At 45.7% G+C, this 24,060-nt stretch overlaps 1 protein-coding gene across 2 annotated transcripts in view; it reads right to left on the bottom strand.

Moving 5' to 3' along the window:
• RAB3IP (RAB3A interacting protein) overlaps positions 1-24,060 on the bottom strand; it is a 91,976-nt gene that overhangs the window by 51,324 nt on the left and 16,592 nt on the right. For both annotated transcript variants that reach the window (XM_073555516.1, XM_073555515.1), the window contains exons 2-4: positions 13,169-13,435; positions 9,006-9,261; positions 8,197-8,292 (exon numbers count right to left, since the gene is read on the bottom strand). In XM_073555516.1, the coding sequence (XP_073411617.1) occupies positions 8,197-8,292; positions 9,006-9,261; positions 13,169-13,413 (597 nt within the window). In that variant the 5' untranslated portion in view covers positions 13,414-13,435. The remainder of the gene's footprint in view (positions 1-8,196; positions 8,293-9,005; positions 9,262-13,168; positions 13,436-24,060) is intronic.

Here is a 24,060-nt window from a genome sequence, read left to right as displayed (position 1 = left end):
GAGCCGAGAATCTAACAAGAGAATTCCCGGCTGGAGGGTTGTCCTTTTCCCTTCAGGGAGAAAGACCCTTGACCGTCAAATAGCATGCCTAAGAACTTTAAGCGCTAAGGTTGGCGTAAGGCAGAATTTTTCCCTGCTGATAAGCCACCAACACCGGGACAGGGTGTCGAGGACCACGGATTTTCCTGAGCCTGAGTGAAGGATGGAGCCTTGACAAGAATGTCGTCGAGATACGGGACAAGCACTATGCCCTTGATCCTTAAAATGGCTACCATTCCCGCCATAATTTTTGTAAACACCCTGGGGGCTGTTGCCAGACCAAATGGTAGGGCCACAAACTGGAAATGATCCTGCTGGATAGCTCAGCGCAGAAATTTCTGGTGTCCCGTAAAAATAGGAACCTGCAGGTAGGCGTCCCGAATGTCTATGGAGCACAGGAATTCCTGTTCCTCCATAGAAGCAATCACCGAGCGAATCTACTCCATCCTGAAACAATGTAGGCAAACCCACTTTAGCATTTTGAGGTCTAGTATCGGCCGAACTGAGCCATCCTTCTTTGGCATCACAACAAACAGGTTTGAGTAAAAATCTGTGAAACGTTTCTGCTCGGGAACGGGAATGATTAGGGTATGTACACGGTGCGAATTCTGCTGTGGAATTTCACCTGCGGATTTCTATAATGGAGCAGGTGTAAAACTGCTGCAGAACTGCACAAAAGAAGAGACATGCTGCAGTTTTAAATAAGTAGCAAATCTGCGCAAAAAAATCTGCAGCATGTGCACTACGTTTTGTTTTACATAGCCTTAAATTGTACTGTACATCACTTGCAGTTCTGCTGCAGATCCGCAGGGCCAAATCTGCTGCAGAACTGCAGCAGAATCCGCACCGTGTGCACATACCGTTATTCCAGAACTGAGAAGAGAGTTGATGGCTGCAAAAAAAAAGAAAAACCCTGAGCAAGAGAAGCGTCTCTTGGAGGCGGGGATAAGGAAAAAAAAAAAAAAAAAAAAGATCTTGCAGGAGCGAGTTGAAGCTATTTTGTAACCTGTGGATACCACCTCTTTTACCCAAGTGACTTCGACCGAACTCTGCCAAATGTCTCTGAAGAAGAGAAGATGGCCTCCTAGCTTGGGAAAAAAGCTGGGATCCTTGTAGGCGTCAGGCTGAAAACGATCTGCCTGCCCCAGGCCTGGCAGATTTGCTGTGGGAGCTACAGGAACGCCATGAAGGGGTGACTCAAAAGAAAACTTTCTTTTTATACCTAGGCACCTGCGATCTCTATGAACCCTGGGCATGAGCGTCTGTTGTCGGAGTACGATGAAAGGAACGAAAAAGTTGGACCTTTCGTTTCAGGGGGTATCGACGAAACTTGGACTGAGGGAGAAAGGAGCTTGTGCCCCCGGTCGTTGAGGCAAAGGCGTAATGTAGTTACGATCCCTGAGAGCTGCCCCCACGGCGAGCGGAAGGACTGTATTAGTAACTAGTTTCGACACTGGCGGATCCACCGAAGGAGAGGCTGTCCAGTTGGCAGCGACTTCGGGGTCTGACAAGGGGGGGGAATCTAATAAGGGGCGGGTCTGAGATTGATGGGGTCTGAGACTGATGGAGTCTGATAAGGGGGGGGTCTGAGACCCCATCAATCTCAGACCCCCCCCCCCATCATACTCCATCAATCTTAGACCCTCCCTACCAGACCCACTCATCAATCCCAGAGCCCCCCAAACCCCGCATCAGACCCCTATCAATCCCAGACCCTCCCAATCAGAACCTCCCCATCAGACCCCCCCAATCCCAGACCCCCCCATCAGAACACCTATTAATCCCAGACCCCATCAAACCCAACCCCCCCAGTCCCAGATCCCCCCTATCAGAACCCCATTCAATCCTAGAGGCCCCATCAATCCCCCCCCCCCCATCAATCCCAGAGCCCCCCAAACCCCGCATCAGACCCCTATCAATCCCAGACCCCCCCCCAATCAGAACCTCCCCATCAGACCCCCCCAATCCCAGACCCCCCCATCAGAACACCTATCAATCCCAGACCCCACCATCAAACCCAACCCCCCCAGTCCCAGATCCCCCTATCCGAACCCCTATCAGTCCCAGACGCCCCATCAATCCCCCCCATCAATCCCAGACCCCACCATCAGACACCCCCCCCATCAATCCCAGACCCCACCATCAGACACCCCCCCCATCAATCCCAGACCCCACCATCAGACCCCCCCCCCATCAATCCCAGACCCCACCATCAGACCCCCCCCCCCATCAATCCCAGACCCCACCATCAGACCCCCCCCCATCAATCCCAGACCCCACCATCAGACCCCCCCCCCCATCAATCCCAGACCCCACCATCAGACCCCCCCCCCCCATCAATCCCAGACCCCACCATCAGACCCCCCCCCCCCATCAATCCCAGACCCCACCATCAGACCCCCCCCCCCCATCAATCCCAGACCCCACCATCAGACCCCCCCCCCCCATCAATCCCAGACCCCACCATCAGACCCCCCCCCCCCATCAATCCCAGACCCCACCATCAGACCCCCCCCCCCCCATCAATCCCAGACCCCACCATCAGACCCCCCCCCCCCCATCAATCCCAGACCCCACCATCAGACCCCCCCCCATCAATCCCAGACCCCACCATCAGACCCCCCCCCATCAATCCCAGACCCCACCATCAGACCCCCCCCCATCAATCCCAGACCCCACCATCAGACCCCCCCCCATCAATCCCAGACCCCACCATCAGACCCCCCCCCCATCAATCCCAGACCCCACCATCAGACCCCCCCCCCATCAATCCCAGACCCCACCATCAGACCCCCCCCCCCATCAATCCCAGACCCCACCATCAGACCCCCCCCATCAATCCCAGACCCCCCTATCAGACCCCCCCATCAATCCCAGACCCCCCTATCAGACCCCCCCCCATCAATCCCAGACCCCCCCTATCAGACCCCCCCTTATCAGTCCCAGACCCCCCCCCCCCCCCAATAACTGATGCTGGCGGTTAGGAGAGTAGAGAGTGGTGTAGAGAAAGTGACAGCGCAGCGACTCACGGCACCTGTGCCCCAGATACCACCGTCAGGAAGGCCGGCTGGATCCCGCTCCAGAGAAAACACCGCCAACCCAAAGAGGGGGAGAGAGCGGTGTGGACAGCAGATTCTGCTGTCCAGAAGCATTCATATGCCCACCGGAAGCCGGAACTAGGTTCCGGGACCTTTGGAGTACCAAGATGGCGCCTACCCCGGAAGTGCTTCGTACCAAGATGGCGCCAGTCCCAGAAGAAGATGCTGGGGGGGCTGCGCCGGAACGCAGAACTCCGAGGTCTGCTAGAAAGGAGCACACCGTTGGGCTCTGCATGGACCGCAGGAGCTTTGGGGGAAAAGGACCGAACTTCTCCTGAAAGGTTACCTGTCAGGAGCCCTCTACCTTTTACTTCTTCCTTCTTCTTGTAACGCTAATTAAAAAAAAAGAAAAAAAAAAGTTAAAATGCAAAAAAGCTGTAGCCCTTTGCATTCTGCTCACCTTGTGAAAGGAAGCAGTTTTCCCTGAAAGAAAAGATCGCTGTCCCAAATCTTTTCTGCAGGACGTCTCCCTCAACCATCAAGATCTGATGGGCGAGTGGTGGGAGACGGAGGTCAGGACCGGGTCCGATCACCTAAACACGCTTCTGTGTTAGGGGTTAAGGTCCTGCCTATGGGAACTATGAGGATACAGGGTGGCAGTACACTCCGTACTCATAGCTCCTATGTGGGAATACAGTAGAGACAGATCCACTCTGTATCCCTCCAAAGGGAACGACGCACATTGAGGCAAGCATGGGTCTGGTGAGAGACCAAAGTCCACCTCCTGACACTAAGCAAAAACTGACTGTCCGGCAGCCGGTCGTAGGGGTGTATACTGCGGAGGCGGAGTTAACATTTTTTTTCACGGCAAAGTGTCAACGTCCTAGTGGCAGCAGCACACACCCATGGTTCCTGTGTCTCCCAATGAAGCGGTAGAGAAAATATATACACCGACTTCCCTTTGCATCACCTTGATCTTTGTCTCCAGTCTTCTTTTCCAAAGGGGGTACTTCTGTTGTTCTTGCTGATTGTATAGCCAAGCATTTCCATGAAAGCTGAGGCAGTAGCAGAGATTAGTTTGCATTATGGTGGTGGAAGGTACTGATGCAAGTGCTCTATTGGCACCTTCCAGCATACTGTCTTTCTCGACAGTCATCTCTGGTTTTGATGGTGTTTAATTTAACCCTACCCGTGCCCTCCGTTCTGCTGATGACCTGAGGTTATCATCCTCATTAATCAGAACCTCCCACTCCCGTCTCCAAGACTTTACACGTGCTGCGCCAATTCTTTGGAATGCACTTCCCAGGTCAATACGATTAGTCCCCAATCCCCACAATTTTAAGCACAGTCAAATGTTTTACCATAACCAGGTTCCCCGCATCATGTTCCCACATGCTTTATGCATCCATTAGCCCTCTGGGTCTGTACTGTTACACTCTTAACATTATGGCTGGTCCAAACAATCAGGGCAATTGTTACCACCCACCTTTCGTGTCTACGTTTTTCCTCAGACTGTAAGCTTGCGAGCAGGGCCCTCATTCCTCTTGGTATAATCTATGTGATTATTGTTATGCTGTAATGTCTATTGTCTGTACAAATCCCCTCTGAAATGTAAAGTGCTGCGGAATATGTCGGCACTATAGAAATAAAATTTATTATTATTATTTATATAAGATCTTCTGTTTCAGATCAGCTGCAGTGCTCTCTAGTTGCAGGATTAGATCAGTATTTTCAGGGGGTTGCACATGTTGTTCTTCCAGGTCTTCACAAGGGGTGGACCTGCAGTGCTGCTGATCCATCTCAAAGTTGTGATATCTCTCCATGACATTGAAACGTTGGGTAACTAGTTGTTTCTCAGTCAATGGACTTGCAGGTCTTGTATCCATCCAGTGTTTCCTCATACGCTTCATATATCCTCTCTCATTTGGTCTACTGTTATAGTAGCATTTCATCAGATCCAGGTTCTCTTGCCTTGTCCATGTCCCTTGGAAAAGAAGGCCTCAGGCAAAGATCAAGGTGACACAAAGAGAAGTCAGCCAACTAACAGAAATATAGAAGGGTGTTAAGATAAAAAAATAATACCAAGCTGGACAAGTACAAAGGCCTGATCTCAACTGAAGCCCTTGAACAACGTTCCCCAACTCCAGTCCTCAAGAGCCACCAACAGGTCATGTTTTAAGGATTTCCATAGTATTGCCAAGATGATCATTGCATCACCTGGACAGGCAATCATTCCATCACCTGTGCAATACTAAGGAAATCCTGAAACCATGACCTATTGGAGGCTCTTGAGGACCGCAGTTGGGGAACACTGCCCTAGAGAGTACTAAACAAAGGCTCAAAGCACTCGCTGCAAGACTAGGGAGATACACTAGAGAAGCTGAGGACAAGACAATAAATGCCCTGTTCTCCAAAAAACCATCCAAGGTGTACTCCAAACTATAGAGTAACACCACAAAGGCAGCATCTCCACCAATAGCAAAGACTGAACAATACTGGAGGAACATATGGGAAAAGGAAAAAACACAGAACACCAGTGCAGTGTGGTTGCAAGATCTGAGAATGAAACACAGCAACCACTTAGAGCAAGAACCAGTCACCATTACAGAAGCAGACATCCAACAGCGAGAACATGAAGAGCTGGACAGCACCTGGCCCACACATGATCCACACCTACTGGCTAAAAAAATTAACAGTGGTACAAGATCGCATTGCAAAGCAGATGAACCAACTGCTAGAAGCAGGCCACCACCCAGCTTGGCCAACATAAGGTAGAACAGTGCTGATTATGAAGGATCATAACAAAGGAACAGCTCCATCCAACTACCACCCAATTACCAGCCTTACAACAACATGGAAACTCCTGTCAGGCATCAAAGCCACCAAGCTACAGAACCATATGAACGAGTACATGAATCCACCTCAGAAAGGCATTGGGACAGACAGACCAATGTCAGCACAGCCTGGATTGACAACAGGAAAGCCTATAACTCAATGCCACACACACACACATCGATCTGTGAAAGCTAGGCTCTCTACAATTTCTACAGGAAATTAAGAATCTTCCTCAGAAACTCAATGGGGCTATGGAGAACAACATTGGAAATCAACTCAAGACAACTAGCACAAGTGACCATCAAATGCGGCAAATACCAGAGTGATGCACTGTCGCCATTGCTGTTCTGCATAGGCTTGAACCCCCTCAGTCGGATAATTACAGAGTCAGGCTATGGATACAAGTTCAAGAGTGGAAGCACCATCAGCCACCTCCTCTCCATGGATGACATCAAGCTGTATGCGAAAAATGAACGAGAAATCAATTCACTGATTCACCTCACAAGGATATACAGTGAAGACATCGAGATGTCATGCAGACTGGAGAAATGCGGCCAGTTGGTAATAAAGAGAACCAAGGTAGTCAAGACTGATGGAGTGGAATTACCAGCAGGGCACATAACAGATGTACAGACATGCTACAAGTACCTCGGCATCCCACAGGGATACTGTAACCAAGATGAGGAGGCAAGGAAAGCCGCAACATCCAAATACCATCAAAGGGCAAGACAGGTGCTGAAGTGCCAGCTGAATGGGAAGAATAAAATCAATGACATCAATACATATGACCCGCAGGGAAACTGGAAACGAGTAGCCACCACTAAACGACACCCATCCAGGCAGAAGCAGGAGCTGGGCACCCAAGACTAACACACTACTCCCCTTGTCACATGTTGCTTTAGTCCAGAGGGTGGCTAGAAGAAATGTGGATCAATAGAGGCAGTGGAAGCAGAAAAGAAGGCAAGAACCTCCAGACCTGGGGCTGCTCATCAAGTCATTCCCCGTACAGTCCATGAAGACTGTCTTATTCCTGACCCATTGTAGTAACAGGAAACCCTTGGTGAGAGGCTCAAGTGGGACCATTTTGAATCTCTGTTCCTGCATTTACAAAAGTCAGGAGTCAGCCTCTTTGTGTGCCGTCATGAAGGATACTGATGGTGAATGTTTTTCCCAGCAGTATGCGCTCCTAAAGGATGATGATGGAACTTGATATTTAGATTCAAGGATGATTTTTATTATTTTATATTTTTAATTCAAAAATAGAATACAACCGGTTTTGACTCCGCTGGAGCAAATACCTGAGAATTGTACTAATAGGATACAAAAGCTAAACCGGAAAGAATCATATTGGATCTTCCGTCTGGGTACATTATACCCGGATGGATTAAATGATGTTATAGAGGGCATATGATACTTAAATTAGAAAGAGTTTTAAGGAAGAGTTTTAATTTTGCTATAATGTACATGTTTGTAGGATTTTATATTTCTGTATCAAATCACACTTCAGTATGTTTAATAACATTTTAAAGAAATTTTACACATATTATTTATAGTGTTTTTAGAAAAAAGGGAAAAAAAAAAAATAATTTAGTGTGAAAAGTTTGGAATATTTTTATATATATACTTTTTAATTGTTTTTTTATGTGAAAATTTTTTTGTGTGAAATTTTTTGTGTAACATTTATTTGGTATGTGAGTTTTGCTCGATTCCTCAGAGTGCAAAATCCTGCATATCTGAGTATCTGGGTGTGTCTGAAAAACAGACCTTTCAGCCCCCACCCAAAACCACATGCAGGGAGATCTGCTATAAAATGTGTTCAGACAGATCCGTTTATATTCTTGACATTATACCTGAGGAAGACTCTTAGCAGTCGAAACCGGTTGTATTCTATTTTTGAATTAAAAATAAAAAAATAAAAGTCATCCTTGAATCTAAATATCAAGTTCCATCATCATCCTTCAGGAGCGCATACTGCTGGGAAAAACATTCACCAAGTGTTATAACCTATGAAAGCACTGTCCAGTGCTCTCACTAGTTCCCAGATCTTTGCAGCAAACTGAATGGAAACAGGAATGGAGTGATCCAGAGATTGGATCTACATGCAGTATCTCAAGACACCAAATAGGTGAGTGTATTCACACTGAGTATATACCTTTGATAATTAACTACTACACTTAGAAGCTTCCGCTTCCCATTTTTCTCCCTATAATCCCCTCTTGTTTCATGAAGGATACTGATGACATTTTAATCAAATTTTTTCCAAATGTTACTTTCAGCTACCCACCTCAAAAAGACTGGCTGTCAGCTCTTCCAGTTCAAGCCCAAGTTGGTCCCGAACCTTGGAAAGTCTTTCACATTCTTCATCTTTTAGTTTAAGCTCCTGGAAAGTACAACATTTAGTAGTGAGCCTCATAGATTTTTTTTTTTTTTTTTAAAGCAACACATCAATACTTCTTTGAGAGTACATTTTTTTTTTACGTCCTAATGATGCAGAAAATTTTGGTCTTGCTTCCCAGGGATTTTTTTTTTTTTTTTTTAGTTTTGAGTCACAGTGCTTACATAGTCATAACTATTGCTCTGTTTGTACATACAAGAGGGATTATTTTTTTTGTAGAAAACAAAAGAGCAGTAGTACGTAATAAAACAGCTTTAGGCTGTACCATTTTAAGGGTACAAATTTCAGCCGTTCAACTCTGCCAGTGACACATTTGCTGATATCGGTAAGACCCAGCAGCATTGAAATGCCAGCAGAAACCTAGTAATCAAGTGATCGCCAAGGTCTTATAGAATCATCAGCACTAGAAATGAATCCACCAAAAGGAGAAGACAGAAGTGGTATTAAACAACTTCTGTGTTCTCCCCAGTGTCCACAGCTATGTCTGACATCCAGGCACTAGACCTGCTCCTGATAGATCGCAGGAGCCTTAACTGCACTGCGTAAAATTACAGTGGCATTGGGATAAGGATCAAGACCAAGTGTCATAAATTTATGTACAGTAAAAAGGTTTTTTAATGCAGTAACTAAACAAATCTAGGAGTACGGCCAATAAACATATAAGCATTACTAATAGTACATGTACACATTAAGATTACTCTTTGCGCTTTAGCAAGTTCCTCTTTTAGTCTCTCATTTCCTTTTTCTCGGACTTCTAGTACAGATGGGCTCCGTAAACGGTACAGGCTGTCTGTACTCCTGTTAAGGATATCATCTGGTCCATCCATCGCATCCATCACTGCTCCTTGCAAAAATTCCCGCTCTGCCCGATTGCTGTCCTTCTTTCGTCCACGTTTGGGAGAACATGTCTGACATCCAGAGGTAGAACAAGATAAAGTGTCTGTTTGGCTAGTGCTGTAAATGATATAGAATATTTGCATGTCAGAAACGTTTTACAAAAAGTGAGGAAAAAACAAAACAAAACAATTCATACAGAATAACTGAGTTAACTGCTACTTTATGGGAAAAATTGGAAGTTTTTTTCCACGCATCATTTTATCATGTCCAGTGACCACTAGTGATGAGCGAACGTGCTCAGATAACAAACAGGCAATCCCCACGTGTTGTGGCTGTCAGCTGCAAAATATACAGCCGCAGGGACTCTAAGAATTATTCCACCAAGCCCAACATACTCAGATAAGGCCTGTTTCACACTTCCGTTTTTGACCATCAGTCAAAATCCGCCGTTTTTGCAAAAAAACATCCTCCATTTTTTTGGCGGATCCGTTTTTTTCCCCATTGACTTGCATTACCGGCGGATCTTGACAGATGGCCATCCGTTGGATCCGGTTTTTTGCGGATCCGTCAATTTTTTTGCGTCCGCCGAGATGCCTGGACGGACCATGTAACGTTTTTTTCTACTGCAGGATCCGCATTTTTTATAGAGCGCATGCCCGGAGGAATGAAGTCAGGAGGAAATGTAACCCTGAAATCATTTATGGCAGACAGAAACTAAAATCTCTCTCTCTCCCGGGCAGCAGTTCCTTTAAAATTCTTCATTCGGCGGATCCGTCAAAAAACGGATCCGGTGGTATCCGTTCACATCAGTTAACAACGGATCCGCTTTCCGCCTTTTTGACGGCTTTTAACTGACACAAAAAACTGAAGTGTGAAACAGGCCTAACACGTTATCAGAGTACATTTGCTCATCACTAGTGACCACCACTCATGGATGCTGGGAAATGTGACTTATCGTCCCTGCAGTAATAGATCACTTGAACCTGATCAATAATATATTATATCAAATATCAGAGCCCAATTTACAGAAAAAACAAAACTTGTGGTTACACATTCTACATGTAGAAAGTAAAGCACTACTTCTGTGCAGGCTCATGGGAGAACATAACATAAAAGAATATATAAACATCACAGCATGGGATCGCAGCTGCTGGTTACTCTGGGGGAAAACATTTCACTGCCTGTTTAAAAATATTATCGCTCACAGAAAGAATCAGCTGCCATCCCATGCTATGTCTATATACTCATTTCAGCTCCCCTTCCCCAGGAGCTGTGGTATGATCAGCCCATGTTTCTGCATGGTGAGACACAGCCATTGCACAGTACACAGCAGGGGCACACTTAGGCTGTGTGCACACGATGCAGATTTGCAGCGGTTCCGCAGCGGATTTTACCGCGCAGAAACGTTGCATATCCGCATTGTGATGTACAGTAGCCTTAAAATCAATGAAAAAAAAAAAAAAAAAAAATGCTGTGCAGACGCTGCAGATTTTTCTGCACGGTTTTCCCGCGGTACAAGATCCGCAGCATGTTACTTCTTTTGTGCGGTTTTCCATCTCCCCTGTCACCAAATCCGCAGGTGGAAAACGGCAGTGGAAAACCGCACAAAAACCGCAATAAAACCGCAGGAAAAATGGAAGAAATCCGCAGGAAAAATGCAGGTCATTTGACCTGCGGATTTCTTCCATTCTGCGTGGAAAAATCCGCAGGGCCAAAAAGTACGTCTGCACTCAGCCTTAGAAGATTATCTCAGCATTCCATGATGTACATGAGCATGATTTTTCATTAACCCCCTTCATGACTTGGATTTTGACTTGTTTTTTTTTTTTTGCTGCAGCCTTATAAACAAAAAAAGGAAAAGGCAATGATTTAAAAAAAGAAATTAATGCTCCCGGAGCAAAGCGCTGTGGAATATGTTGGCGCTATATAAAGATTATTATGTTTTTACCAATAAGATTTTGGGGTAAAGATCATGTTTTGATCGGCTCTTAGGGAATGTGCATACGTTGCGGATTACCCTGCAGATTTGGCTAAATCCACAGTTAAGTCTGCAGGTCAAATGACCTGCGTTTTACCTGCAGAGTAGCCTGCGGTTTTCCCCTACGGTTTGACACCAGTACAATGGAGAAGGTGTAAAACCGCTGCGGATTCCGAACAAAGAATTGACATGCTGCGGATTTAAAGCCACAGCATGTGCACAGCGGTTTTTATTTTCCAATGACTATATAGTGGTACTGTACAACGCAGCAGAAACTGCTGTGGATCCGCAGGGCCAAAAACACTGCGGATCCGCAGCAGAATCCGCAATGTGTGCACATGGCCTAAGGTGCGAGCAATGATCGGATTACGCACGGATACCAGTGCCAGAACGTACTTTGTGGACGGAGTTAGTGTGTGATTTATACGGCCCCCGAAGGATGGTATAAATAATCAAGAGGCCCTTGGCATAAAAAATAAGGTTCCCCACCCCTGCTATAAAACAATGTAAGAATTAGATACATTCCATGCTACATCAACGCTGCCATTTCTGCAGCACTCCCATCATGTTTACAGGGCTGCAACAGGGACTGACATCCCATTTAAACCACGTGATGGCGGCAGCCACACTGAAGCAGCATCCCCATGCTACAGACACAGGATATGACTGTCACAGCCACACTGAAGCAGAAGCCCCATGCTACAGACACAGGATATGACTGTCACAGCCACACTGAAGCAGCAGCCCCATGCTACAGACACAGGATATGACTGTCACAGCCACACTGAAGCAGCAGTCCCATGCTACAGACACAGAATATGACAGCCACACTGAAGTAGCAGCCCCATGCTACAGACACAGGATGTGACTGTGGCAGCCAGACTGAAGCAGCAGTCCCATGCTACAGACACATGATATGACTGCAGCAGCCAGACTGAAGCAGCAGTCCCATGCTACAGACACACGATATGACTGCGGCAGCCAGACTGAAGCAGCAGTCCCATGCAAGACACTGGATATGACTCCCGCAGCCATACTGAAGTAACAGTCCCATGATATAGACACAGTTGTAACTGCTGCAGCCTTGTAAACAGAAAAAGCAACGATTTAAAAAAGAAATCATTATTTAGAGAAAGAGGGGAGGAAAGGTGCTCACCATGCTGATGATCAATCAAAAACTCTCCGGGCCCTTTTTTTTTTTTGTTTTAAAGCCAGAAATGCGGCAGATTTTTAATATGCAGAGTGAATCCCTTTGGTTTTTAATTAATTCCAAATAAAGTGTCATGATCCAGGAGGGGGTTTCGCTTTGACCCGTCCTGAACAGACTGGGGGTTAATTGTTCCGCCTCTCTCTGGCAGAGGGCGGCTATTTAATGCTCACTTTACCTAGGTCCGGTGTCAGTTATACGCCTGCCCTCGGCTGAGTTAGTTGACCTTGTGCATACGTGTGCCTTGTGCCTGTTATCTTGCTTGCTTGTTTGGTTTTGATCCGGTTCTGTCCCTGTTACGAGTTCTGCCTGTCCCTCTTGTACGGCGCTACCTCTCATGTATGACTCTCTGCTTGTGACCCAACTTCTCTCTGCTCGTCCCCTTGGTACCGATTCGCCCTCTTGTGTATGACCTTTGGCTTTGTCTGACCTCCCGTCTGTTTATCCCTCCTGTACCTCGCTGTCCGTACTGTGAATGACCTCAGTTTTGCCTGACTCTGAGTTCTCTGTCTTCTCTGAAAGCAGTACGCTAAGCCCCGCCCCCTTGCAGTCACATGACCGTAGGTCCTGTGCCGGCTTGCTAAACTTCATCACTCAGGTCCTGTGCACCTATACTTTCTGGCTGTCCTGGTCCCCAGGGGTCCCTACAGTGCGGGTGAGTCCCTGCTCAGCGGAGGCTGTACGCCGGCGCTGTCAGGATCCTGATATAAAGATTTTTCATTTTACATTTATTGGATGGATGTGCTGGATTTCTCATACACTGTACTTCTAATTCTTATTTAGTTATTCAAAATCATTACCAGCCTGAAAATCAATAACCCTTTAGTCTCTTGTCTCACCTTATTCCTTTAATATCCCGACAGTTTAAATGTCTTGGAGAAGAATATACAGGCTGTGTTGGTAGGTCTGATGCATTTAATGTGTTTGGTTGGATAGGACTTGAACCGACACTTAAATGTCGGTAGATGATGTTAGGCGAGGTAGTAGTTTCCTGAGGCTTTATGTCGATAACGCCAACATCTGGAGTTGTGGGTGAAGCAAGATTTACTTCATGAAAACCTTCAAGGGGGTCGCCGCTAGCCATAGTAAACGCATCATCCAGGGACCTGAGGGAAGGGGGGGTGGAAACACATTTGTCAATGGCTGCTACAAACAGATACAGATTTGTTTCTTTTTAACAAACAAGTAAAATCAGTGTTCCTCAATAGTGCTGACAGCGGACCAGGTCTGTGGCTCCACCCGCCTACAACTGAATGTAGATCTATGCATATTTTAATAGAGTTCAGCGACTCCCTGACAATCTTATTCTTTTTTAATTGGCGGTGAGGAGGAATAAAAATACACAAGGAGGAACAGGATGGAAAGTAGGACTCCAAACATCTGGGGTCGTTCAGTCTTGCATATTTTTCCCCCCATCTGCAAGTAGCAATGCGATATTAGCATTAGATAACAGCTGTGAGGTTTACCCTTTGTTACTGCATCATACTAGCACACAGAATAATTACAAAAATAAATCCATTTCTATGTCAAGGGCAAAGGCTTATCTGCGTGCAACTTTATCCTGTTTAACAGTAATGCTCTTTACAGCAGCAAGTTAGTGGTGTGCAAGCCTCATAATACCTTCAATGGAAAAGTACCAACGTGCCCTCAGCCACCGAAAGAGCTGAAACACCCAACTGTGGTATATCCATCAGTACAGCTACGTCACTGAAAACTCAAAAGCATAACGCAAGCTACTGTAAAGTGCATTACATTAAAAATGAATGATTGACAGATGCGGCTTTGAACGAGGACATTTTTCAAAGTAAGAAAATTATACCCAAGGATATTTCACCTGCTAAATTTGCCACTCTCCCTTGTTCACTTGTGATCTAAACATTACATACAAAAATCTGTCAAACTTTCACGCACCACTGAATGTATATAAGCAGCGACAATTGCTGTACAACGTGAAAGTTTGTAACGTTACACAGGTTCCATATTGCAGCACAAATTTGACCAAAAAAACGACAGATTTCAGACATGCCGTGAAAAACGTCAAATACCACAATACATATATTTGTATCTACCTAATCAAAACCAATTTCTCCATAACACTGAACCACGGATGCAATGTTCTAGAAGCTATGCTTTGCTACAGCTTGAAGAGAAGATGAACTAGAGCCACAAATGGTGGGTAATTGTTGCTTTAATGACAGACCGCAATGCAATGAATCTAGCCTTCAGTATGGCGAGCTCTAGGAAACGGGCTTCTCATGTTGCAGTAAATTACTTTTGATAATTATCCTTGCAATAGAAAAGCAAGAATCTGTCATAGGCAGGGGTAAAGTTACAAGGATCTAAGGCTTCTCATGCATCTTTAATACCTTTCTATTGGGAAGATTAAGAAGAAATACAAAAGGCACATGGACATTGCACAACAGTTGCCAAATACAAAAACTTAAATTGACAGTAGTGATCTGACAGCAGACCCCAGAACACACACACATCCACCCACATGGCGCTTTTTTTTATGGGTTTCCCCATAAAGTTTTATTTATTTTACTCCAATTGTAAAAAGTTCAGAAAGACATCTAAGCATATTTTGAGTTTTCCCTTTGACTTTTATTGTAGAAAGTTAAAAGTCATTCAAAAAGTTTGAACATATGAACAGCAAGTTGTTTTTACATGGAAATGCATTCATTGGAAAGTTTTTTTTTGGTAGGTCTCTCAGGTAGTAGAATCTGCCTGAAAAAGTATATACCTTTCTTAGCCAATGCCATAGGCAAGGAATGATAGGACAATGCCGAGTGTCCGACAGCAATACGGGATGTTCATGTGCCCTGTGGACTAGTATTATACGCCTTAAAAAAAAAAAAAAAAAAATGTTTTATTACCTGTTAACCCCCTGGTGCCATGTGGGTGCACTAACTGCTAAGCTCACTCCATACAGGAGGCATGCTGTACAGGCAGCACTGAAAACCCATCCACTGCCAATCACGGGACACCAATGGGCTGTCATGGCAAACAGGCCTACTGAAGGCCACTTGTGTCATCCATGCGACTACTCCTATGAAGCCTAAGTAATGGCTGTCTATCATTGCAGACCAGTAATTATACAATAGGCTGCAATACTACAGCATAAGGGTCCCGATACACTTAGTGACGCACCAGCGATTCCGACAACGATACGACGTGGTAAGGATCGCTGGTGCGTTGTCACACGGCAGCTATTCTGAACAATTCCAGCCTGCGTCCCCGAGTTGTGCGTCACCAATGAGGTCGCTCGTCGTCATCAAACACAGCGATGCATGCTGGCCAGCGGGATGCCGACGATGAAAAAATGACCCAGGACATTCAAGCACGATCAACGATATGTCGATATCCAGCAGGGGGGCCGGTTGCTGCTGCGTGTCACATGTAGCGAGATCGCTGTTGCGTCACAAAAACCGGTGATCTCGCTATGAGACAGGGCCTTTACACTGAATCAAGTCCCAAAAGGGAACCAATGAAAAAATAATCCCCTCTCTATATACATTTTTTTTTCCCCAACAAGCAAAAATTTTAAATCAACTTCTATTTCTCATATGACAAGTAGCAAAATTATTTTTTCTCAATGATGTCACCGCTCTGCAGACTAACCATGTTAGATGGGGCTATGTGTGACCCATAAATGGCTTTTATAATATAAAGCCTTTTGAGCGTCAGAAAGAGGACAAGTCACTGCCTCCGTTTTGCAAAACCCAGAGTTTAATCAGGCATGCTAGTTATGAGGCTTTGTGCACCCTTGGTGTGGCCAAGAGGCTCCGGTCTGCCCACTGGTTTTGCATGCTCCACTTATCCTACTAGAGACTGACTGCCTGAGCCTTCTGTGCAGACAGTGATTGCTGCAGATAAGCAAACAATATCAATAACGTGTAAAAACAATGCACTTGGCCTCTTAAGGCCCCGTTACACATAACGATGTCCCAGCGATCCCACCAATGATCCGACATGGATGGGATGGCTGGGAGATTGTTAGACAGCCCCTCCAGCGATCAGGACCAGCGAGCAAGCTGGTTTCTAATGTAAACATCGGGTATCCAGGAGCCACGGCTCTTGGATACCCGCTGTACCTTGGAAACCAGCGTGTACGCCGGTTTCAAAGGTAAACAGCGGGTATCCAAGAGCTGCGGATCCTGGATACCCGATGTTTACATTAGAAACCAGCGTCGCTGATCTCTCGCTGCCACACGCAGCGATGCGTGCTGGCCAGCGGGAGACCAGCGATGAAAAATCGGCCCAAGCCGATCGAGCACGATGAGCGATAACCGGCGGGGAGGCCGGTCGCTGATCCCCCGTCACACACAGCGATCTTGCTGGCGAGATCGTTGTGGCGTCACAAAATCTGCGATCTCGCTAGCGAGATCGCTGTGTGTGACGGGGCCTTTACTCATGCAAAAGAAGGCATTGAGTATAATTCGTGCATTTCATTAAATTTCAAATTTTTAGTTTCAACTTTTTAAAGCAAAAAAAATGTTATAAAAACTTTTTCCTCCTCATTTTCACATTGTTAACATCTGGAAAATGCTTAGAATGGACAATTTAAAGGGTTAGACAGATTAGCTCAGTGAGTGCTGATCAATCATAATGCACACAGCCGGTATCGCTGATCGCAGGAAGAAACCTCTGGACATTTCTTTGGTCGCTGGTCTCCCACTGGCCAGCAAGCATCGCTGTGTGTGACAGGCGGGAGACCAGCGATCAGGTGTAAAAAAATAAAAAATAAAAAATATAGTTATTCTCACCTTCCGACGTCCCGTTCAGCCATCCTGCCTCTCTCCATGCTCCGGTCCCAGTGATCCTTTCCACGAATGACCGCGAGATGTCACCGTCTCGAGGGATAACAAAGTATCGCGGTCATTCGTGCAAAGGATCACTGGGACCGGAGTGTGGAGAGAGGCGGGATGGCTGAACAGGACGTCAGAAGGTGAGAATAACTATATTTTTTTATTTTGATTCTATTTTTTACAGCGATGGCAAGCGATGCCGGGCGCTCGGCATCGCTGTGCTGATCGCTTGTGAAGCTGTCTGTGTGACAGCTCACCAGCGATCACATAGCTACTTACTAGCGATCCTGACACCTTGATATCGGTGACGGGATCGCTGGTAAGTCGCTTAGTGTGACGGGGCCTTTAAGGAGTTTTCCCACAAAGTTAATTTTAAAGTTGATTTTAATCAACAGATCTTTGAATAATAATAAGTTCCACAACTGGATGTGTTTAAAGAAAAAAAAAAAAAAATCTTCCAGTGCTGAGATAATCTTATAAGTGTGCCCCAACTGTGTAATGTGTAAGGCTATGTGTACACACTGTGGATTCTGCTGCAGATCCGCAGCGTTTCTGGCCCTGCGGGTCTGCAGCAGTTTCTGCTGTGTTGTACAGTACCATTGTTTTCAATAGTCAAACCAAAAACGCTGTGCACATGCTGCAGATTTTTCCACGCGGATTTGCTGCGGGTTACAATCCGCAGCATGTCAATTCTTTGTGCGGAATCCGCTGCAGTTTCACACCTTATCCATTATGAGGTGTGAAACCACAGGGCTTTTGACCTGCGGATTTTTACAAATCCGCGGGGAAAAATCCGCAGCTCTCCAAACTACGTGTGCACATAGCCTAATGACTGTGCAGGAACATGGTCTGATCATACCACAGCTCCTGGGCAGGGGGGGGGGGGAGCAAAAGAGAGGATACAGACAGGACAGCAGGGAATCAGAGCTGGTTCTGTGAGTTAAAGCATTTCTGCCTGTTTTTAAAAAAACGTTTTAACGATCAGACCATGTCCCTGTTTGGCGAGACACGGCCATAACATAGTACACAGCAATGGCACATTTATAAGATTATCCAAGCAAATTAAATTGGGGGAAATTATTTCAAGATCTACGGATTAAAATAAACTTGGCTTGTGGGAAAAACCCTTTAAGCATTTCTAATTCCCACTCATAAATGGAAAATTACTATTCATTCCCAGACACTTCTCTTCTGCCAGGCGGCAAGTTCACTAGATCCCAAGTGCTGGGATTCACACGATAGTTGCTTTGCAAAAACACAGAAGTTTCCCGAGATAAACATTAAATGAAAATAACTACCGTACTTTGATTGCAAACTAAGCTGCAACTGAAGCTCAAAAAATGCATTACAGTAATGAAAAGGTCATGGCACTAAAAGGAAATTTAAAAAAAAAAACCTGCTTCAGTTATAGGCATCAGGGGTTGATCACACAAACCCAGCACACATTGTTTCACCAATATTATGCATACTAGGAAGAGTGACAAATCACTACAGAAGTCAATAACTGTTCTCAGATGGTCAAAGATTTTCTAGACCTGGAATGTGTTCCTGGCAATCACTGCACTATTCCCCTTTTCTACACCAAGATCCAATTTGTGTTTCTGCCAAGCAGATTAAAAGGAAGAACGATGCAGTCTAAAAGCTTTTAAAAGACTACAGTAAAGACTATCATGGCAGTCAGGAGACAGTCAAGGTCTAATAATTATTAAAGACAGTTGGGTTACTCTATGTGTAACCCAACTGTTTACTATAAATGGATGTGCTTTTAAAAGGGAATCTGCCATGAGGTTTTTGCCTTCCCATCTGAGACTCAGCATGATGCATTGACAGTCCCTGATTCCACTGATGTGTCACATAGGCTACTTTCACACTAGCATCGGCCGACGTACGTCGCAATGCGTCGTTTTGGTGAAAAAACGCATCCTGCAAAGTTGCCCGCAGGATGCGTTTTTTTCTCCAGACTTGCATTAGCGTCGCATTGCAACGTATGGCCACACGTCTCATCCATCGTGCGACGGATGCGTCGTGTTTTGGCGGCCGCGACGCACACAAACGTTACATGTAACTTTTTTTGTGCGTCGTGTCCATTTTTGACCTCTGGCCATGTCATAGGAGCACGCCCTGGCTGTGTCACCAGGGCACGCCTTGACCGTGCTACAGAGACTCACCAGCATCTTTATTCCGCGCCCGCAGACCACGACAGATCTAGTTATCCTGCCTGGATACCGCTCACCTGTATTCAAACACTATCGGGAGGTCCTCCTGGATCCACTGTGGTGCTTCCAGGGACCCCGCACTGGCCGAGGCAGGGAACCCCAGCTGCCTGAACCGACCAGCCGGACGTGGGAATGACGCATTTAACAGGTATGTCTGTGAGAGGTTCACCCAAAGACATCAAACCAACTGATGTGTTGGTGGAGGACGGTGCCGCCCTTCTATGTCTGTAGGTTTCCTGTCCTTGAAGGGCAGATTTCCTCTTTCGTGGTACTGTCATGGGTGATCGAATAAATATTTTTTTCTATAGAAAAGTTTTTTTATTGTGTAAAAGCACCAAAACATGAAAAAAATATATATAAAAGGGATATCACTGTAATCGTACTGACCTGAAGAATAAAAGCTGCCTTACCAATTTTACCATATGCGGAACGGAATTAAAAAAAATTCCTGAATTGTTGTTTTTTGTTTATTCTGCCTAGCAAAAATCAGAATAGAAAGCGATCGAAAAATGTCTGAGACCGAAAACGGTAGCAATAAAAAAAAGTCAACTTGTCAAGCAAAAAATAAGCCTCACATGACTGTCGGCCGTAATACGGAAAAATTATAGCTGTCAAAATATGGTGATGCAAAAGTTTGGGTTTTTTTTCCCAAAAACCAACATCTTTTAGTGTCTGACAGCAGCTAAACATAAAAACTCAATATAAACTTGGTATCGCTGATTGCACCGACACCAACAAAGTCGGCTAGTCACTTATGCTGCAGGAGAAACGGTGTAAAAAAAACAAAGCCAATTCTTCACCTGCTGTCGATCTGTTAATTCTGCCTCCCAAAGATCACAGTAAGGCTTGGCTCACATTTACCTTGCACTCTTCACTGAATGCTTATGGGTCGCCCTCCCAGGGCTGTGGGGGTACTCGGTACCGGGCCGGTGTCAGCGGGATGTGTCACAGCAGTGGGGACCCGGTCCGTGGCCCTGGGCGCCCAAGTAATAGGGGAGGGGGAATGTAATGATTTGAACGAATAGTTTGTGACGCCACCTGTGGTGTTCGGCAAGTGAGATGTTAGGCCGACGCTGCATGCAGATCCTCTGGGGCTGGTGGTGTGTTGCAGCCAAGATGGTGAAGCTCCCCACAGGTGGAGCTGTAGCCCCAGGGCAGTGTAGATGTGGGGGAAGAGGAGAGGCACAAGCGGTGAAGAAGCTGGTACCCAGATGTAGTTGGGCGCGTTGGCGCAAGAAAGAATGGAGGACACCAGGGCTTGAAGTTCCAAAGCTTTACTCACAGTCTGTAGTACACACAGGTGCCTGCCGTGTCCTCCGGGTCAGGGACTCAGTCAACCTCCAGGCAAGATGGAATGCTCCCTTCCAACACTTCGCCAACATGTGCCTTTCTGAACGTCTTCTCTATAGTGCCAATAAGTGTGAAGATCTCATACTGGAGTGCCTCCTGACAGATGTTCCCAAGAACTCTACTTGTATGGCAGACAGCTGTAGCCTGCTTCGGGGACTATCTACTCCTGAGTCCCGGCTCACTCTCCAAGTTGCTGTTGTGCCCCCAAGTCTTAGATGGGAGTAGTGCATTTACAGCCCACTACTCCGCCGGTGTATGCTGCAGAACCATTAGTGTCCATACCACCTCGGGGACCGGGCCCCGGCCTTGCGCTTAGAACTTCTAGGTAGGGTTCTTCCTCTAACCCACGTCCTCTCTGTTCCCTTTTGCTCCTTCATTCCGTTCTAATCTCTCTCTCTTATGGAAGATCAGGTTTCAGTTCAATGTCTTTCTCCTTCTTTCCTTTCCCGTGCCAGCAGACCCATTTCACTTAGGTCTGCTGCAGCACCTCCTTCCTCCATCCCTCTCTCAGGGATCTTCTTTCCTCACTCCTCTCTGAGTGGCTTCCTCTCCCAGACTGACCTGTAATTCTAAACCTTCGCGCTCTTTTATGTATTCTCAACTCCACCCCCCTCCCAGCACATTTCGTGTTCCAAGCAGGGAACCAAAGGTGCTCTGCTACTCTCTAAGCAAGGAGCCGCAATGTGGCTTTGCTGAACTACTCTGTTGTGTGGGGTGCGAGTGTTGGAGCGTGGTCAGGAGCCTCCAACTTACCTGGATGGTGGGGCACCACACCTTAGGAGGAGGTGCAGTACCTCTGTGGCGACTGAGCCTCAGGGGCGCCACACTTACACTGGGGTTTCCATGTAAATCTTTAAAATACGCGATTCAGACGGAACCCCCAGCAAAAGTTTCCCTATGAGGCAGATGTATTCACTGGGGACTCCGTCTGACCTGTGTTCTGGCAGTGATCATCTTTTTATTAAAAGTGCTGCTGGCCACAGTTTTGTGCACCTCTGAAAAAAAGCAAACTACTGAACAAAGGCCAGACGGAGTACAGAGTAACACTGCTGCCTCATTATAGTGAATGGATCCCTTGGGGGTTCCATCTGAATCATGTCACTCAGAGATTAAGATGGAAACCCCAAAGTAAATGGTCAACGTAGAACGCCGGAATATATGTGATCACAAATGTTATATAAAATGTTGCCAATAAGAGATTCAACTCAATCCACACAAAAAAAAAGCAAGCTCTCATTCAGGTCTGTCATCTGTTGACGGAAATATAGGGGGCTTCCACGTTACTGGTAGCACAAAGGCTCTGGAAAAGCAAAATGGCCCTCGCACTCCAAAAGAAAGTCAGCAAATTTTCCGCTCCCACATGCCCTCTCCCTTCTGAGCCCGTGTGCCTAAACCACAGATAGGGTATGTGAACATGTTGCGGATTCGTAGCGGATTTGGCCCCGCAGATCTGCCAGATTCGCAAGTGATGTGCAGCACAATGTTAGCCTCTGGAAAATGAAAACCGCTGTGCACATGCTGCGGAAAGTTCCGCGAGGAAACGCAGAGGTTTATTTTGCACAGCATGTCATTTCTTTGTGCGGATTTCGCAGCATGTTTACGCCCATTCCATTATAGGAATCCGCAGGTGTAAAAACGCAGGTGAAATCTGCAGGTAAAATGCAGGCATTTTGACCTGCAGATTCCGAGCAGAAAAATCTGCACACGAATCCGCAACGTGTACACATAACCTAAGTGTCCACGTGTTTGGCATTTCTGTAGCGATGAGAGCATGCCAGGTTTATAGGTACATCAGCTGCGAACAATGTTTGGGAACTAGAAAGGCAATTTTCACTCAGCAACATCCATTACTGCTTGTTTCTGGAAAACACAAAGTCAAAATAATCACTACACTTGTAGATTAAATTCCTAAAAAGAAAACATTTCCAAAATGGAGGAGTCACTTGAGGGGATTTTGCTCTTCTAGCATTTAGGGGCTCTGTATATGGAGTGTGCAAACTATTGTATGAAAATCTGACCTCCAGGAGGCATATAGCGCTCCGTCCCTGCCGTGTCTCTCCATATGGCGAAGCAGTACTGTACAGCCACATATGGGGCATTTCTACATTCAGCAGAAACTGTGGGACACATTTTGGTGCCATTTTCACCCATCAAGGAATTCATCTAGGGAGGTGTTGAGCTTGCTGAACCCATAGCTGCTTCACAGAACTTTTTAAAATGTGGATGTGAATTTTGTTTTTTCTGCTAAAATGTTGCTTTAGCCCCAAATTTGTAATTTTCACAATGGATAATATTCAAAATGGACACCATTTGTTAAAGCAAATTTGTCAGAACATGAAGATACCTCGTATGTGGTAACAAAAAAAAAAAAAAACCACCACTGTTTGGGCACATGGCAAGGCTCAGAAAGGAAAGAGCCATGTCACATTTGCAGACCCTCTCACATGCCAAAACAAAAACTCCCTCACAAGATATCACATTTTGGAAACTAGACCCCCTCAAGGAGTTCATTTAGGGGTGTACTGAGCATAGTAACCTTCAGGCGAGTCACAAAAAAATAATACATCATTTAGATGTGAAAACCAAAAATTATTTTAGTATAAAATATGTACCGTTTTCCAAACCAAATTTATAGTTTACACGAGGAGTAATAAGAGAAAGTGGACCCTATAATTTCTAATGCAACTTTTACCGAACGTGGCAGTAGCCCATATGTGGTTGTACAATACTACTTGAGCACATGGTAGGGATCGATCGGATTGGAAGGAGCGCTACTTGGCTTTTAGAAAGCAGATTCAGTTTGACTGATCCTGGGCTGCATTAGCTGAGCCCCTGAGTTGCCAGATTAGCCCCCAAAAAAATATATAAATAAAATTGACCCAATTGTAGAACCGACACCTCTCAATGAATTTATCTACGGCTGCGGTGACTATTTTGTAACATCCATGCCAGGCTTTGTTATGGAGAATTGCAAATATGTCAGTTTAGTGCCCATACATTGTGCCATACAGTGTAGATCCCCCATATATTGTGCCAAGCTTATGCCTCTTGTGACACGCACCTTGTAGGTTGTCAGTTGGGCTCTCGCTGCTGCTATAGTAATGCCAAGCATGTGGCCGCTTACTGCGGTTTAGGCAGTGGGGCATTTGGATTTGTGAGGTGGAATGAATATTATATCATTCACACAGCAGTACAAGAATAGTTCTTATTTTTACTTTTGCACAGATCACCATGCGGTATAAGTGATTAGATGATTCGGGTTGGTGAGATTGCAGCTATACCAGATTTATATACAGTAGGTTTTTTTAGTGTGTGATATCTGCAAAACTTTAGGCTGTGTGCCCACGTAAGCGTTTT

Source organism: Dendrobates tinctorius, unplaced genomic scaffold (genome assembly GCF_039654945.1).
Source record: "Dendrobates tinctorius isolate UK_male_01 unplaced genomic scaffold, ASM3965494v1 ptg000224l, whole genome shotgun sequence".
Lineage (NCBI taxonomy): Eukaryota > Metazoa > Chordata > Amphibia > Anura > Dendrobatidae > Dendrobates > Dendrobates tinctorius.
Note: the sequence above shows the minus strand (reverse complement) of the source record. Positions and strands in the feature narration are given on the sequence as shown.